The 19,591-nt window shown below is 37.3% G+C and overlaps 1 protein-coding gene across 7 annotated transcripts in view; it reads right to left on the reverse strand.

Annotated features, from left to right (window-relative positions):
* Positions 1-19,591, reverse strand: part of LOC110827843 (uncharacterized) — a 536,626-nt gene that overhangs the window by 83,012 nt on the left and 434,023 nt on the right. Inside the window, exon 1 of one of the 7 annotated variants that reach the window (XM_022059915.2) lies at positions 13,903-14,200. The exons of the other annotated variants lie outside the window; for them this stretch is intronic. Within the exon in view, the coding sequence (XP_021915607.1) occupies positions 13,903-13,948 (46 nt within the window). The 5' untranslated portion in view covers positions 13,949-14,200. Of the gene's footprint in view, positions 1-13,902; positions 14,201-19,591 lie in introns of those variants that run through there. 7 annotated transcript variants of the gene reach the window in all.

Genomic DNA, 19,591 nt, shown 5'->3' on the forward strand with positions numbered 1-19,591 from the left:
AACACACTTAATTTTTTTTTCCATTCGCCAGGCTGATCGCAGTATTGAATCAAAGTACAACTGTTTCTCCTATAATTCAATACTTGAGTTGAGAAAAATCGCTTTGTAAACGACGTCAGCTTAATTGGAATTAAGGAGTTAGGTGAAGAGATAGGATTCATCATTACGAATCTTATTTTTCTATAGTAGTTTGTCATATTCATTCGAATACGCTGTTTTTTTTACATAATATATTTTCATACCTGCTTATATGGTTTATATATCAGAATATATCTGCTTTATTTCAATCGCGTTATATCCAAAATAGACCCGTTTTGAGGAAACGTTTTATGTTATAAATAAATCGAGTTACAGTAAATTCTGGTAATGAATACACGAGTTTTAGGACAAATAACTGTTTTACGTGTGATCTTTTGACGTTAAAATAGACTCTGATGAGAATCCAATTGTCCTTATCGACTTGTCTTGAACAGACACGAACCAAGGAAACAATTTCATTGTAGTCTGCCTCAAAGTTAAAAACTTTCCCATCTGTTAACAAGGTTGGAAAGCTGAACTCTGTACCAAAGCTCACCGATTCAACAGAACACCTCTGGATTCTGAATATTCATGGCTATAGACAAAGGCACATGCGCGCGCACACACACGTCAAGATAAATTTCATAATAAGTAAGTAAGTAGTTTAAAGTCTCGTTGTGATTACACTGGCTTAAAACCTCCCTAAATTAACAGCTGAATAGTTGGTTAATATGTGTGTATTGTACTGTGCAGATATTAAACAGAATAAAATCACAATTTTCAGTTGTATCCGGTCGCAACTATTACACTTGTACTCTGTCTCTCTCTCAATGCGACGTAGCTCATGCTCGGATCTTACACAGATATTACACGATCAGGTCATATTTTTATAACTGCTTGAAAATGTATGTTATAGAATGTTAATTATTAGTATTTTTGACGTACAGAATATTATTATTCTTATCATATTATTTAAAATAAATTATTATATGGGCCTGCAGATTCTGTCTTCGTTAAATTTAACGGATATTTCACCGAAGTTTCGCATCGTCACCATGTTTGTAATTGATAATTTACAACATATAGTGAGGAATTTGTAAGTATGTTTACGATATATCTCTAAAAATAAAATCTCGTATGGGTTACTAAATTTTCAATAGTTTATCTGTTGTTGCAGTCAATTTAAAACAAAAAAAAATTGATAGGTCGCCATGTTTATATTTTAAATTCTGCATAAAACTACCACAAAAAAAAGTTGCATATCTACGCGTCTCAAAACATCTTGTTATTATCGACTACAGACTTGGACCAGTTTATAATGGCACAAAGTCCGTACCAAAATTTAATCAAAATCCGCCCAACATTTTTCGAATTAAAACATGCGGATATATTTTTAGACTGAAATAATTAATTCCACAAGCGTCCATTATACGCAAATCGTGCGAAAAATTTTTTTAGTTTAATAATGCAATTGCTTACAAACCGGTTTTATTGTAAGTGTGTGGCAAAATTCCACACAGTATCTACAGACGCCATAAAACAAACTTCCTTTTACGCTGAGTTTACGATACATGGAATAAGTTACTTAGAGTTCCAGAACTCAGGTAAGATGATGAGAATGTTCCCTTCATGATTGAGCACCGAGCTACGAGGAGGAGAGTGAGGGAGAGAGAGAGAGAGAGAGAGATATATATATATATATATATGAGAAATTGGGGAGTAATGAAAAATTTACACTTATCGGGAACAGATATAATTTCACGGTTATAAAGGTTCCCAGGCATTGCCAGCTCGTAATTCTGGTAAATATAGTTTGAAGAGAATTTTAGGAGCTGAGAAGCAGAGAAGGGAGACAAATGATAAGTAGATGAAAGCGAGAAGTAGCGCAAAAATTCGTAGTAACAACATTTAAGGAAATAATCAGTGTTCGACATGAGAAACATGGAACATACAAACGCACCTTTTGGATAAAAATCAGAAAATCTGACTGTTAAATTAGATGGTACATATAGTTACCACTAGGATTTAAATAGGAGGGTCCATCTCCAGTGTGAGACAGAGTAGCTGCAGCCGGAATACCCGGAACATTGTCCCGGAACAGCGTCTGACAATTCTGTTAGTAGCGTTTCGATCTGAGTTTACAGGTTTTGTAATAATAATGGCCGGTCGATCTGTCAGGCTTATAAACATGCGTATTAGAGCATTAATTGTATTTCCTTATCCGATAAGCCAATGTAATGCGTTGGACATTTCCGGATTTATTTACATCTGATGAAAGCCTTCATTGCTATTCAGTAATCGTCTGACAACGTACAAACACAATCACTTCTCTAATGGGCTTCGGTTTTGTTGTGTTTGTACATACCCTAGATTAGTGAGCGGGTGGTATCCGTGTCCAGTCATATAAAGCACTGGAGAAAAAGAACTTTGGTGGAACCATACCCAAATCTGCGTAATAATCCGGTACGATGAGAAGGCATGTAGGCTGTATTTATACGCCTTTTAAAATTTTATAGACCACAAATTCGAATCGAGATACTAACCTAACCTAACCTAACCTTGAAAATATAACGATTTGTCAAGAAATTCCCTTCCTTTGACGGAATCATTAAATTTATCACCGTCTTTATAAAAAATAGTCAGTCACTGCACTATTTATCCGGTGAAACTGTGCAATAGATAATGTATAAAATCTCACAAAGTTCTCAAATACAGTCCTAGTAGCTACAAACGAGATATTGATTTATTACGAATATTAAAATATTATTTACTAAGAATAACTGATAATAATTGTAATTACACATGCATTACAAACAACACAATTAAATTAGGTTTACATATAAGTATAAAGATGAAATCAATAATTATATGATTTTTTTTTGTAAGAGATTAAGACCAGAAACATTAAGTACGTAATGTAAGACTTGAGGTTATCACAGCGGTGAGTATGAAGATATCCGTCTTCTGGGTTGTTGCGCTGTGTAGTCCGGTAGATGTTAACCAACGTTTCAGAGGTCATACTAAGAATCGCCCTGATGATGGAGGCAGTATGACCTCTGCAACGTTGGTTAACATCTACCGGACTACACAGCGCAACAACCCAGAAGACAGAAATCTTCATACTCATCGCCCTGATGACGGAGGCAGTATGACCTCTGAAACGTTGGTTAACATCGACCAGACTACACAGCGCAACAACCCAGAAGACAGAAATCTTCATACTCATCGCCCTGATGATGGAGGCAGTATGACCTCTGAAACGTTGGTTAACATCGACCAGACTACACAGCGCAACAACCCAGAAGACAGAAATCTTCATACTCATCGCCCTGATGATGGAGGCAGTATGACCTCTGAAACGTTGGTTAACATCGACCAGACTACACAGCGCAACAACCCAGAAGACAGAAATCTTCATACTCATCGCCCTGATGATGGAGGCATTATGACCTCCGAAACGTTGGTAAACATCGACCAGACTACACAGCGCAACAACCCAGAAGACAGAAATCTTCATACTCACCGCCCTGATGATGGAGGCAGTAGGACCTCTGAAACGTTGGTAAACATCGACCAGACTACACAGCGCAATAACCCAGAAGACGGATATCTTCATTAAGTACGTAACTTTGTGTTTACAGTTTTTTTCGATAGCTCAGCGAAAAATCCGAGTTTATGTCTTAAGGCACGGCCCGACTTGACGGGAGGAGAGTTCAAAAACTCAGCCTGAGTGCGCGCTCATAAACAAATAAACCATAAAAGCAGATATGCAAAATTAACATAAACTGGATACCATACTGACATGTAATCTCGTTTACATCCACTGTGTTCCTTTAGGTTTAAGCAGTTTAAATATAAATTAGCTTTTACTCAGTTTAATTAACGTAAAGCTTCAGTTTAAATTAATATAAACGTCCAGCTTCATTATTATAAATCATTTTAACTCCTAAATTCCCAGTGGTATTTATCCTATATGTTAAAAGGTTTTCATTAACATCCATTAACCTGAATTTTTCGTTTTTATAGTGACATATGATTCTCAGAGTAGGCATAACCTGCGATTATTTCCTTAAACAGCATCAGCCAATCGATATTTGTAACGGTGAAGAGTTCTGTTTTCTTTGCGGTACGGACTGATTATTTAAATATTATTTAGGTAAATTCTAACTTCAGACTGTAAAATAAAGTTGTCGTTACAACTCAGAAAGCCACAATCGACATACTTACTACCATAATAACATCACATCGTATAAGATAGACCCTAATATTCTGTAAATGAACCACAGACGTATCACAGATTACTCCATTTTCCGACATTTCTTGTCTCATAGCAACGTACAAAACAATATTTAACAAAGCAGGCCTCGGGCAATCGCTCGGATACAATAGTAAGACAACGTGAAGTCTTTCAGAGCAGTTGTAATTCTGGAGGCAAGATTTTGTTCACGACGAATCGATTAAGGTATCGATAGTTGAACATTCTGTAGTCGATATCACACAGCAGCGTAATGTAAATCTTTACTTCAGTTTATGAGATTTGAGGCTATCAAGGCGGTGAGAATGTCGATGTTTGTCTTCTGGGTTGTTACCAAGGTTTCGGAGTAAATACTGTTTCCATCTTCAGGGCTTAACTGCTGAGACATTAATACCTAACTACAAGTCCACGCAACGTTTCAAACCAGAAGAATCTTCTTTTTTGAAATGGATAAGAATGGTCACACTCAGGCTACGCGGCGTACAGACAACAACGCAATTAATATTAAGGACCATGACAACTGTGGTAGTGAATGAAAGCAGGTTCGAAACCCGGCCCTTAAAACTTTCAGACGGATCTGACCAGTATCGGTCTATATTAATTTACCAGCCAGATAATTCAAGAGTTTAGTCATTAAGATATTAATTATTAAAACAAGGAAAGTGTCACGGGAGCAACACAGAATAATTATTTACATTTGTAAACCTAAACTAGTGTTTAACGTAAAATACTTCATCTACTGCTGATCCAGCATCTCATTAAGAAGCAGGTTATCTAATGGGTCACGTATGGATAGAACGCAACACTAAACAGTGCTGCTGATACACAGATTTTTTTCAATTAGTGCCTAAGTGCTGAAATGACTGCACGTAATTCTTCCAATTTTTGAACACCAAATATTATCGAAGTAGTGTAGCCTATGGGCTGGTAGGGTGCGTGAGATTTAACATTTCGTCAGAATTACGTAAGACATACACCAATAACTAAACACATCGCTTAATTAAGAAATGAACAATAAAGACGTAAGGACAAGCGAATGAATAACTCCAAGCGATCTTAATTCGTTACATTCTTTGTAACAAACAATCAAAATGGGATGAATTTAAAGTAATAAAAAGTAAAGCAGTCCCACTACACGCCATGTGGGTCGCTTGGGGGAAGAGACGGTATAGCTCCTACTAATTTTTGACCTCGGCACTAGATGGGGGTGAGAGGTCAGCATCACGCCTCGGCCGTGCTCAACCCCCCGGGAAAGGATCCCGGTACCCATTGGATAGGAGGCTGGGTGGGCCCCAGAATCCTCTGCCCCCGTCGGGGATCGAACCCAGGTCGTCCAGTCCATAGCCAGCCACTATACTAATTGAGCTATCCCGGCTCATGGGAGGTTTCTCATTTATTTATTTTTTGATCTGTTTGGACAATGGTGGGACTCCTTGGATGAGTGATCAGCCCCACCACAGGAAGATGCGGACAAACATCCATGCCTTGAGTGGGACTCGAGCCCACGGTCCAAGAGGCCAGTCGCACGAGGTCCAAGCCTCAGATCGCGTGGCCACTGCGGCCGGTTAACTTAAAAATCTTTTTTACTGAAATACTAAGTAAGTTCCTATTACTTGGCGATGACGTCCACCATTTTTTCGTGTCATTTCTATGAATTGTAGAGTTCCAGACAAACGTGCTGAAATTATCAATATAGACGAAATAAAATAGTGTAGTTGCGTCATATTGTGATTTATTAAATTAAAATTAAATTATTTGGTTATTCCGTCAAATCACAATGTATTTAAAATAAGATAATTAAAATAATTAAAATATCATTCTGTGTTCCATATCGAATAATCGATTTACAATTGGAACAGTTACAACATGTTTCGGTTTTATTAAACCATCATCAGGTGTAAAATTATATTAAATTTAAAACTTAATTACAATTATTTACAATTTTTTCGTAGTGTAGTTTTTTGGAGGTCGTGTCCAGATATTTTCATATAATGGATCAACTTTATTGTTTGAAGTGATGCTTTTGATGTTTACATCGGTCAGAGATGAAATAGTAGACAACACAGTTGTGTCTGGAGGTGATCCAGAAGTATTACCGTATCCGATCAAGGTTTATTACTGTAAAAAATTGTAATTGAGTTTTAAATTTAATATAATTTTACACCTGATGATGGTTTAATAAAACCGAAACATGTTGTAACTGTTCCAATTGTAAATCGATTATTCGATATGGAACACAGAATGATATTTTAATTATCTTATTTTAAAAACATTGTGATTTGACGGAATAACCAAATAATTTAATTTTAATATAGACGAAGTTAAACACTGCCAATTTGGCATTCGTGTTTGCTGTTCGAATTACAAAAAAATAGTTGAGAAGGACATTTGCTTCAGGTCTCTGTGTGTACTATTTCGCAGAGATAATAAGTTGGGCATTCTGCCTGTCTAGAGAGAGCGAGGACATTCATAAAGAACGCCTACTCTATGAATGTGTGTTTTAACTCAATGACGTCAGATGTTGGGAAAGTTTGGTCAGATTACACGAATAAAAAAACAATAAATCCAGTTTCCATGGGGACCACAAATTAAAACAAGCAAAGTAGCATGGATATTGTAGAAGAATTTATATACAGAGATTTACGGATACTAAGTTAATAACAACTGGAGTCTGTACCAAATTTAATATACTGATTTGTTAATGTGGACACGAATAAAACTTCCAGAAATAGTATCCATTCTACGTCAAAGCCAATAACCCATACGAGGCGTCTCTTCCTCGTCGGTCAAATCAGCGACTTCAAGGGACGTAATGTCGAGCTTGAGACTCTGTTTGACGAATTAGGCCTAAAATGTTCGCGTCACCGAAGCGGTTTGTTCGTGTCTTCTCTCGGAAATTTAGTCAAGTTCTTAAAGACCTATCTAATCCCACGTCGAAATACGTTACAGGAGATAAACATTTTAAGTATTAATTTACTGGAAGAAAAGAGTTTAGAAAATTGTTTAAAACTGACGGCATTACTAAGTAATTTTAATTTCAAAAGTACAAAAAAATCCTTGACAGTGTTTTATTATCAACAAATGCGTATAGGCTAAATATCGAAATCAAAATAACAATAAGGTAGTATATTTGCGTCATATTGTGAATTAAGTTAATATTTTAATATTTTCCGTCATAATCACAATTTTTAATAAGATGATAAAATATAAAATATTTAAAATATCATTTCACGTTCCGCATCGAATGATCGATGTCGTAAGAAAACGTTCCAATTTGTAAATCGATTATTCGATGCGGAACGTGAAATGATATTTTAGATATTTTAAATATTTTATATTTTATCATCTTATTAAAAATTGTGATTTGACGGAAAATATTAAAATATCAAAATAACAATATTCAACTTGCTAATATAAGTTAATTACGAAATGTTTACGAACTGAATATTAGGTAATAGCCGGCTTAATATTATTTAACATGGACTAAAACATTAGTCAGTAATTATACAAAACAGTGAACCTACTTAAATGTTAACATTTAAGTCTTTAAAGCCAATAGTAACTATGTGTAACAGTTACTCTACATTTTACATTTATGTGTTTCGTATTATTCTCACTGTAAACAAAAATTATTTCCCTGAACAGCAATAAACAGCTGATCTTTGTAATTGAGAAATGTGGTGTTTTATTTGAACTACGAACAGAATTCGTAAATATTATTTAGACGTAGATTAAATTAGACTTCAAAGGGTTAAGATACCATTTATATTCCATGTTGCTTTAAAATACTAATGCCTAATTAAAATATGCCACGGTGGTCAGAACGCTGGCCTTGTAATCCTGGGGTCCCGGGTTTGATTCCCGGATTTATAACTTATGTTAGGCAAGGCCGTGGTCCAAGTATCACGGAGTTTTCCGGGCGTCCCAACAATTACTTCATTCTCATCATCATTTACACACAGAAGAAGGCAACGGCAAACCACTTCTGAATCATTTGCCAACGAAACATATGAACAGGTCCCTATCAGAGGGGACTTGTTCATAATGTCACCAGGGGTCGGCTCTGACCTGATGTTACAAAAGAAATCTCCTACGAAGTGAAATAACTTTTTTGTTGTATTATGATTAGGAATACTCAACGTTACTGAAGACACAGAAACAGAGTGGGAGTTAGTACTTCATAAAAAAATAGGAATCTTGAGATGTACGGGTTCGATACTGTTTTGCTACGAGGCTTAAAGTCACAATTCCAACTAAGAGATTCCATGACTACAATATGGGTGTCAAAGAACGGTGCATACGACAATTTGTGTCTACAACATTCTTTTATAATGTCTCATTGACTCAGAAATTTTAATTGTTCAAACTACAAATTAATAGGAGACAATGAACGTTTTAGAAACAATTTCTACACGAGAAAAATCTCGTCGTGGTACATGACAAAGGGAAAACAAATTCTTGAGGATACTTAAGTTGCTAGCGAGATTAAAGTTAACCCTTTGAAGTCGAAGCTCGTCTATATAATATTTAAACATCCAGTCCGTACACACACACAAATAAAACACAACACTTCTTCGTTACAAAGACAATTTGGCTATCGCTGTTTAGGAAAATAATTGCTGTTTAGACTTAAAACCATACGAAACCCACAAATACAAAATTTATTTATTTATTTAGTGTTCTGTCTGACGACAGGTCCATATGAACAGGATCCTTCCATCCTTTTCTCGGACTGGGACCTGTTCATATACGTTCTTGGCAGATGATCCAGAAGTGGTTTGCCATTGCCTTCTTCTGTGTGTGAATGGAGTAATTGTTGGGATGCCACGGAGGAAAACTCCGTGTTGCCTAGACCACGGCCTTGCCCAACACAAGTTATAAATTCGGGCACCGCCGGGAATCGAACCCGACACTCCAGGATTACAGGGCCGGCGTTCTAACCGCTAGACCACCGTGGCAGCTGGTACATACATTTACCACTAGATTTAAACGTGTTGACGATGCATTGAAGTCGAAATAATTTCAGTTTTAAACTCTTCTGTAACGACGTATAGTGAATATTTTATGTTCTCTTACAATTCTGATACGGACACAAATTTAGGCCTATTTGATCAAAGACTGCACCGGGCAACTTCCAAGTAGCCTACAGCTGCACTATAGGCCTTTTCTCAGTACGTAGATGACTAGTGGCTTAAATCGAATGTTATCTGAGAGACGGGGAGGTCCACTCTCATCGCTAACACTTTAGTCCTGAGTTGACTCACCGCGAAGGTTACGCGGCTCGTTCGGCGATTCGCGATCAATTCTATGTCGTTAAAGAAACTTCTAAATTACAAGAAAACATTTCTAACTCCTTCAGAATCACAGTCGCTAGCCAAGAATTACAGGAATGCTGAAAACCATGTTATCTCTCGATCTTGTTCAATCAAGATTTCACGGCGACTAAGTATAATGAATACTTCTCGGGCTACCAGTCGTGTAAGGTGGTTTAATGGAGAAAACACCAAAGTTTCGAGAACCATCTTCGTCCTCATCCTCAGGGTACCCTGATAGCCAGCTAAAAAATAATTATTGTTCAATAAAGCTTCACAAATATCTCATCTCGTTAATGTAAAACCATTGGCACCTTGTATATGATTTACTTTGCGTACAAACAGGTCTGTTACAAAAATGTTATTATTTATTTTTTGATAATAATTATGTCTGATTGTATTTTGTATATTATTACAACTCTGTTTCTATTTTAAATAGGCCTGACGGAAAAGAATATAACATCCAAGTTTACAAATTGAAAAATAGTCACTAGGAATGTAAGTTAGATATTTTTACATTTGTTCTATGGAAGGAGAAGTCTCTCTGAATCATAACCTTCGTGTTACGAGATGTTTTACACCAAATAAACTACCTCGGATACAGCAGGATACTCGATAATAAGCCGTACCTCTATTTTCAGGCCTTAAACGTTTAAACGACCTTCAGTTTATCAAGACATCGGCTGATTGATGAAATTCATCTTAAATGGACCACTTTGTTTTGAGATTGTTTGCGACGGACAGACATAAGAAACAGGATCTTCAAGAGTTGTACCATTTTGTGTTTTATAAAAAACACGTTTTTGTATTAGACTAACATAACCGAGGAGGGTTTTAATTGTGATAAAATCTAGGCTACACTCTTAAGTAATTAGAACTATTGAACTACAAAATCCTATTCCAGCATAAGCAGGCCTACATAACCAAGACATTCTGTTAGGGACACCGTGAATCTTTGTTTAGGTTAACAGAAAAACACAGAAGACATCTCAATACGTGTAGTGTACACGGGCCCGCACTTTATATAATTCGAAAAAATTTAGTCATTTAGACTTTTGGTTAGGATTTCTGAAATAAGGAATCAGTCTACCATGAAGTCCTCACCTGTAGGCTTTCAGGACAAAAATGCATAAGAAATATACGGGATACGAACCAGAGATTGTAGTGTTTTAGTAACCGAAGCCTTAAACACGTCTAACAAACGAATAAACTTTAAAAAAAAAACAGATAACACCAACACCGGGAAATCGAACGGCGAACGTGGCCAGTTAAACTCCTACTGTACCGACTGAGCTATCATCGTCCAGATCTCGACACGTCTCATCATTTCGTTGCCAGCTTCATCAGAACTCCCCGCGGTTATTTCACAGCTTCCAATAATGTTTCTGATTACAACCATGTTTCACACTAACTACCAGGCTCATGGCTGTAATGGCTAGAAACAATAGACGACCAGTTACTGGGTCTGATAGACGTTCGATGAACTTAGTTGGTCCGTAATACTCAAGACTCATGCTGTCGGTTTGTACTGACACGGAAATATTAATTAAAGGCAAATTATTAGGCTAATTAACATAAGAACAACATATAAGTTCCAGAAATCTAAACTCTGTGTGAAAAAATAGTCCAATTAATATTCTAGGAACAACCATGGAACCATGATCCGTTGGGACGATGAGATCGTGGACCACGAAAGCAAGATTTATATATCATCTGCACTGTATGGGTTTAGAAACATAATTTCAGTTCCTCGAAATTATTCTTCTGGTGTGGGTAATATAGAAAACTACTAATGAATAATTTCACTAAATAAAATTTAATATATTAACTGAGACATACACTTATGGGCCTATAGACCTATGACTTTTAACGTAATAAGCTGTCGGTAGGTTACTAACTTACCCTAGGTAACAGAGCACACTAGAAGTGTTAAGTAAGTGTTGTGTTAAATTTCTATCGGTGAATCAAGTTTCTAAATAACGTTCGTCCACCTATGAACATCACGAAAATATTCCAAATATGATAACGCCATCTTTCTAACACTTTTTCGGTTTTCAAAGTGGTTCCTACCAAAAACACTTTCACACACAGGAGAACCTTGTTCTTAACCTAAAATCGGAGACATTCATTATAAATACTCTTTGCTATTATCTGAAGCAATAATTCGTCCATGTTATTATTCTGTACGTCATAAAATGTCGGCCTAAATAGTCATGATAAAACTGACTTAACTTTCGGGACTAATAAAGTTATGTTAAAATGGACGTAAAATCACTTGACTACAGTACAGAAATCTACAAGCAATTTAACACCTGTGTAACATAATCTTCATTTACTCTCCGTGATACTCGATTCAAGGTCAATCAAGTTGCTAGGCCGCTGCGCAGGAGTAAACAGTCTGCACGTTCATTATCAAAAGTTTCTTAACATTAAAATCGTTTAGTGCTGTTCATGGAACATTGAAAAATTCGTATATTTACAAGAATAAACCGAATAAGACAACAATATAGTGAGTGGTAATAATATTTGAACACAGGAGATGGCTGTCTGTCTGTAACAAGTGATCACCGATCGATAAAACAGCTGAAATTAAGATTTTGCCAATGGGGCACGGATGTAAGAATTAAATATCGCTATTTTTGTTATTTTGTGCGTGAAGTTTTGCGTGTGTTGTAGTCAGGGTTGCTTTTTAAAGGGGACATTCTGTAGTATTTATCATTTAGGCCTATAACCTATTGTGTATATCTACTTCAGACATACGTAATCAGGAACAGAAACCATGTTATTGCAATGAACATGATGGGCTGTATTTTATGTCTGCCTTCGACTCACTAGAAAACTTTGGCTCAAATCCAAGTTCGTCTGAATAAATAAAATATATCAATCTGAGCACGTCTACTTAAGGGGTTGCGGTTGTGAATAACGCGATTTTAAAACGAGCTTTGGACTTTAAAGCGATTTTAGGCCTAAAAGATTCTGCTGTCCTGTAGGTCCTTTATGAAAAATGACATCTACGTCAGGTCTACTTTCGAGTAATAGGTCTAACTATAATTTGACGTGAAAATTACTTAAGTACTGTCTCTGATACAGGAGTTCTTATTTAAAATAACCTGTAATTGTTTAATTTTAACCGTCTAATCACAATAAAATATTTATTAAATATTAAAATATTAAAATATTATTACTACAATTAACATTTAATATTTAAAATATTTAAAATATATTAAAATTAAACAATTATAATCATCACAATATGACGCAACATTATCATCTCATTAACATAACCTGTTAATATGCTAATAAAAAAGTGATTTCTCATATAAATATCATTTTATTCTATAAGTTCACTCATTTATCATTTGAGGGATGAACAAATACTCCAAAGGAAGACTAATTTCACAGCGACATAACAATAACTAGTATAAATAAACGAAATGTAAACATTTTCTAATATCTCGTCTTCAATAACTTTCCTGATATTAAAATCAAAACATGTAAAAACCTGTTTCCTGAACGGTTGTTGACAAATAAAGTTTTGGCGTAATATAACCGTTAAAGTGGTCTATAGAAACGGAAAGCTGCTAGTCGGTCATTAGGCCAACTCAGCTCTGAGAGAAAAAAAATCTGCATTTTTATGGAATCCAACAGATTAATCCTTGAAACCACAAAAATCTAACCTTGACCACAAACCTACCCTGAGCTACCTGCGTCCAATCCACACCGCGAAATCTCTCCGTTCGGTTTTCCCCTACAAACTATCAACACAATAGGACAACCTAACCAAAGTTCTATAGCATTTGGTGGCCGAGTGGTCAAACCGCGAGCGATTGTAATCTTTGCAAGGATTTCCAGAGAATATTTACGTTTTATAAATCAAACTGAGAGTATACAATTCGTGTTCAGAAACTTGTCCTGATGTTCCTTGTACTCTGAGAGCAAAGACCTTGACAGTCGCCAGTTACGAGATTGCACAAACGCTCGAGTTGTAAGATTCCCATCACTGCACCAGTCCACAGACGTCGGACAACCACCACCTACTAGACCAGAAGGCACGAGGGGAGCGTCTGCGAGGCTCAACAAATTGATTGCATTTAGCAGGCAGAGCTCGAATAGGCTGCCTCCAGAATTGGGTTTAATCTGGGCGCGGCATTCCTAACTCAATCTAATCCCTTAGCTCACCTATCAAAAGGGAAGCTCCTAATGAGAGAGCGAGACAGAGAAGGTATCTGCCCGTAAACCCAAACAATTAGTGGGAATTTGCAAAGTTGATGGCGAGGGACCCGCCTGGTCCCCCCCCTGTCTTGTGCCCCATCTCACCTCCGAGGCTGAGTCCTCCCGCGCTAACAGCCAGGTTGTTGAGCATGGCCGCGGCGGCGACCGCTGCCGACGTAGGCCCGGGCCTCAGGGTAAGCGAGGACAGAATCTTGTGGCCGGTGGGGGTCAACACTGGCTAGAGACACTGCCTTCACCACGCACTGACCGGCATCACCTCTCTTAGCCTCGACGTCCGCTTTTTTCCTTCAAATCCTCTGGCTCGTTGCTACCGGCGACCGAACTGAGCTCCGCAAACCAATTCCGTCCGTCGCCACTCTGGATTTTAATACAATGGAATCATGGAAGGCTTCCAACTTTTGTCGTCCGGAGCTCATCGGTTAAGTTGCGGGGGAGTGGTACATCACTCGGAACCAATGGAGCGAGGCCCTTCGGTGAGACACTCCCACAAACCATTCGTGGGTGGGGATGTGGGAGGAGCCGAATATGAGAAACACGTCACAGGGGGGCCCAGTTCGTCTACAGGACACAAGGTTTTGTTGGTAGTACTGGTGACTCTCATTATACGCGTTTCCGTTGTCCACGGGTTTATTCTTCTTCAGGCTTGTAATGGAATGTGATGGCGCCAGTTCAACATTATAGGGTCTCGGGTTCGATTCCCGGCGGTGCCCGAATTTATAACTTGTGTTGGGCAAGGCCGTGGTCTAGGCAACACGGAGTTTTCCTCCGTGGCATCCCAACAATTACTCCATTCACACACAGAAGAAGGCAATGGCAAACCACTTCTGGATCATCTGCCAAGAACGTATATGAACAGGTCCCAGTCCGAGAAAAGGATGGAAGGATCCTGTTCATATGGACCTGTCGTCAGACAGAACACTAAATAATAATAAGATGAGGTGGTCTAGCGGTTAGAACGCTGGCCTTGTAATCCTGGGGTCTCGGGTTCGATTCCCGGCGGTGCTCGAATCTATAACTTGTGTTGGGCAAGGCCGTGGTCTAGGCAACACGGAGTTTTCCTCCGTGGCATCCCAACAGTTACACCATTCACACACAGAAGAAGGCAATGGCAAACCACTTCTGGATCATCTGCCAAGAACGTATATGAACAGGTCCCAGTCCGAGAAAAGGATGGAAGGATCCTGTTCATATGGACCTGTCGTCAGACAGAACACTAAATAATAATAAGATGAGGTGGTCTAGCGGTTAGAACGCTGGCCTTGTAATCCTGGGGTCTCGGGTTCGATTCCCGGCGGTGCCCGAATTTATAACTTGTCTTGGGCAAGGCCGTGGTCTAGGCAACGCGGAGTTTTCCTCCGTGGCATCCCAACAATTACTCCATTCACACACAGAAGAAGGCAATGGCAAACCACTTCTGGATCATCTGCCAAGAACGTATATGAACAGGTCCCAGTCCGAGAAAAGGATGGAAGGATCCTGTTCATATGGACCTGTCGTCAGACAGAACACTAAATAATAATAAGATGAGGTGGTCTAGCGGTTAGAACGCTGGCCTTGTAATCCTGGGGTCTCGGGTTCGATTCCCGGCGGTGCCCGAATTTATAACTTGTCTTGGGCAAGGCCGTGGTCTAGGCAACGCGGAGTTTTCCTCCGTGGCATCCCAACAATTACTCCATTCACACACAGAAGAAGGCAATGGCAAACCACTTCTGCATCATCTGCCAAGAACGTATATGAACAGGTCCCAGTCCGAGAAAAGGATCGAAGGATCCTGTTCATATGGACCTGTCGTCAGACAGAACACTGAGTAATAATAATCATAATAATTGCCATACGTTTCCAGTAAACTCTGTGTTTAAAGAAATTAATCTGTGTAGGATAGTCCGAGAATGGTCCATAGTTCACTCTGCACTTGAAGAAATCCCTAAAATTCATCACCGATTGAACATAAGCAAAATGTCATCCGCGGAACACCCCCACAGTAACATAACCTTGCTTTTAACTATAATTTTGATGTTAATTACGTCTAATTACCTTAACAACGAATCAATAACGTGACGAGTACAAATTTTCTTACGTCAAAACTATAATTTATTGAGTTCTTTTAACTTAAATAGAATTAGGCCCCAAGAATGATTCTGTATAATACAGAAAAACATCGCTATCTTTACGTCTGAAGCTTCGAGAACACCAAGGAACAAATAATTAGGGGTACAGACTCGCCGACAGCGCTCCGCTGTGGCCACAAACAAAAGTTCCTTCATGTATTGTATTGACACTTGTTTGATATGAGTTACTCTACAGTTAACTTATTATCCGTCACGGGCTATCCTGTTACGTTGGTACAGTAAATTATTCTAATTATTCCACGATATAGCTGAACACGATGGAATGGGTTTTGGAATTAATATCAGTTCTCAACTGCATTAGCAAAACAACTGTTACAAACGAAGCATTTCAGTATTGCATTATATCGCTGCACTAGACGACTAAAACGTCGGATTTAATCTGTGAGGGAATTAGGGAGGGGGGGGGGGGTTAAATTGTCAGTCAGTAAAATGTTCATTCCATTGAAATTATTACACAGACAAAATTTTAACTAAGTAAATATCTTGAGACGCTAGACAGTTTAAAAATTCCTTGCCTTCTACAGAACTCTTAGGTTCCTTAAATTTTTCCACAAAAGCTTGTCACTATCTCCCTTATTGTAAACCAAATATTACCCCACTCTATTTATTTTAGATTAATTTTAATATTATCCTCCTATATTCGTCTGGGTCTTCAAGTCCATTCTGATCTTCAGGATTCATATCACGTGTGAGCTGTCAATTAAGTACATAAGATTAAGATTTATTAAAAATGTAGCACAGATAGATCAGATAAGAAACTGATGTATATGCAGAATTTTGATGCGGAATACTCTCAAAAATCCATCAAAACACATCTCATCTCTCTCTCATGTAAACGAGGCTGACACAAATTATCATTTTCATCCGCGTTGGTTTGGTAACACTGATGACATCAAAATACGAAGATCTTAAAGAATGTTTAAGATGGTTCAATTTCGATGTAGGCCAGGTCATTACGAGGTCATTCATCGTCGAGTATACACTGATTACCTCTATAATTAACGTTGTCACAACAGCGAACGTGGGTCTTAAGAATTCAGTGAAATTTCAACCTTGGAATTTTGTTATATTTTGCTGTTTGAAAACTTTGCAAAATTGGTGACGGATCATGCATAGAAGGATTAGTGTCCTTTTAAGACAGAGGCCAAGGACCTCAGCTATCATTCTTTTCTTTTCTTTTGCAAAATAAATTAAAAATAATGCTGAACTTGCGTTATGTAGCTTTGAATGACCATATTTTAACAACAGTTTATCATCGAAGTACGTCTTAGCTAAATTATTTTTGACTAACTGTCTTATTTACGCAATCTACTATTAACTTTCTGAATAAATGGAAATAAAATCTGAGAATTGTCCAAAGAATATACAATTTTAATTTTAGGTTTTAATTAGCCCTGTAAACACAGTTGTATCACCTACTTTTAACATTAAGTAACTCTGCAGTTTCGTATGGTCATCGGAACAGACATAAATTATTTCCTTAAAAACCATTAACCAACTGATCTTTGCAAAGCAAAACGTGTCTTTTTTAAGTAAAAGCTGAATGTTTAAATAAGTCTATTATTTAAACGAGATTCATCTTCAAAGACTTAACTCTCTCTGGGAAGAATTATTCTAATGAGCGATAATGAGAGGAATAATGAGGATTTGTTTTTGTATCGATAAAAACACTTAGGCTACTTAAAATTAAATATGAATCCAAAGTGTTACTAATTCTAGTTAACCATGAAGCCACACACGTTTTGAAGCTATCACAGTCTGCAAAGACAATGACAGATTGCAGATAGAACCACCTCTTCACAGCACACACGGGTCTAAGTTGTAGGCAAGCCAACACTTAAGGTCCCTCAAGGCACATTACCACAAAAGCGCCTTTGAATAGATGCGGTAACCATGGAGAACATATTCGATGAATTATTTATGTGTTCTTCTTGTACAAATTTTAATCTTTAATTTAACTTTTAAACGATATTCCTATGCGTGATATTTCGTATTCTCCATAGGCTATACAGCCTTTGTTTCGATAAATAATTATTTTTATGACCTCAGGACTAAGAACATTGAAATGATCAAAATTTAACACGTGATAAACGTCACAACAAGATTACCAGATAACAAACACGTGTGGCCCACATTCAAAGAACCAAACTTCTACTTGGGGACTTTGCGAACAAAAGCGCTTTCAGTGGTAATTTCCGTCAACCTCGGTTGGAAACCGTGGTCAATTTATGTAACCCGAATTATGAATCTGATTCCCCCTCTTAGGACGTCTTGATTCTATCTTTAGAAAGAAGGTTCTAGGATATCAAGAAAGGTCAATGCAACATCAGGCAACAGAAACATCGTTATCAGGGCCTCCACCTCAGTTCTGCGCGTCCAAAGAATCATCTTCCCTTCGGCATGTAAGATAAGGCGAGGATAGACAACGCATAATTCAATAAAATACCCTGTATTTTAGAGGATTTTAAAGAAAGCTTCAGATACGATTTTAAGTGATTTTTTAAACCCCCTATTTTAGTCATCTCTCCTTCTAGAATACGTAAAAAAGACGTATTGTGGATAGGAGAGATGAGAAAATACGAATATATATAAGGTAGTATATTTGCGTCATATTGTGAATTAGGTTAATATTTTAATATTTTCCGTCAAATCACAATTTTAATAAGATAATAAAATATATAAAATATTTAAAATATCATTTCACGTTCCGCATCGAATGATCGATTTACAAATTTGGAACGTCTCCTACGATGATATTTTAAATATTTTATATTTTATTATCTTATTAAAATTGTGATTTGACGGAAAATATTAAAATATTAACGAATATATAAGTTCCATTTAAGTTACCATAATTTTTCATATATTATGTTTATGGCAAAATCAATGACATAAGCGGAAATAATAAATGCAGAGAGAGTAAACTGAGAAGTAAATTGTGAAAGAATGAAACGCCTAAACAGAGTTTTGTGAATCTTCTTGTGTTCAAGAGCTAAGATGATTCTTTCGTTTGTATTTAGCACGTCTGATCGCCCTAAAAATAAAGATCACAAATCCATAATCAGTAGCTCTTCTCTGCGCAGAGCCTGTCCTCAGATGGTAACTAATGTAGAATCCATGTCATGTCTCCTACCTCCTAAATTGGCCTTCTAACCTAAAAGGTTAGGTCTCAGATCCTGAACCCTCCTTCTCCGGCCAAACATGGCGGAAAAATATACAAATGCTTCATGTCCGTCTATCAAATTTTATCGACATACAAGATTTATATTACTGCCAACATGCGGAACGAAAATAATGAGAATTAAAACATGAAAATTCAGACACTCGCCTACGAGAGATCTGCATGAAATTCGTTTTAAAACAAACTAAACTGCACAAACTATTCTTCGCTGTTCACACTGCACTGACCGCCGATCTTTCCTATCCCTGCCATCTCTTCTCACTTCATCTTAATTAATAATCTGCCTCGGTAGTCAAATCGAATGAAATTAAATTTTTTAACACCGTGTATCCGGTCATATTTTTGCTAGTTTTACAATCCAAATATTGTTATAATCAAAATTAAGTTTCTTCTACCTGAGAACTAAACCATGAAGACACTCGTGGAGGGGTGTAGAAAGCACAACATTTGTGCCTCTTTATTC

Source organism: Zootermopsis nevadensis, unplaced genomic scaffold (assembly GCF_977971745.1).
Source record: "Zootermopsis nevadensis isolate Lab colony 2312 unplaced genomic scaffold, Znev_1.0 Znev_ptg000024l, whole genome shotgun sequence".
In the NCBI taxonomy this organism is placed as follows: domain Eukaryota; kingdom Metazoa; phylum Arthropoda; class Insecta; order Blattodea; family Termopsidae; genus Zootermopsis; species Zootermopsis nevadensis.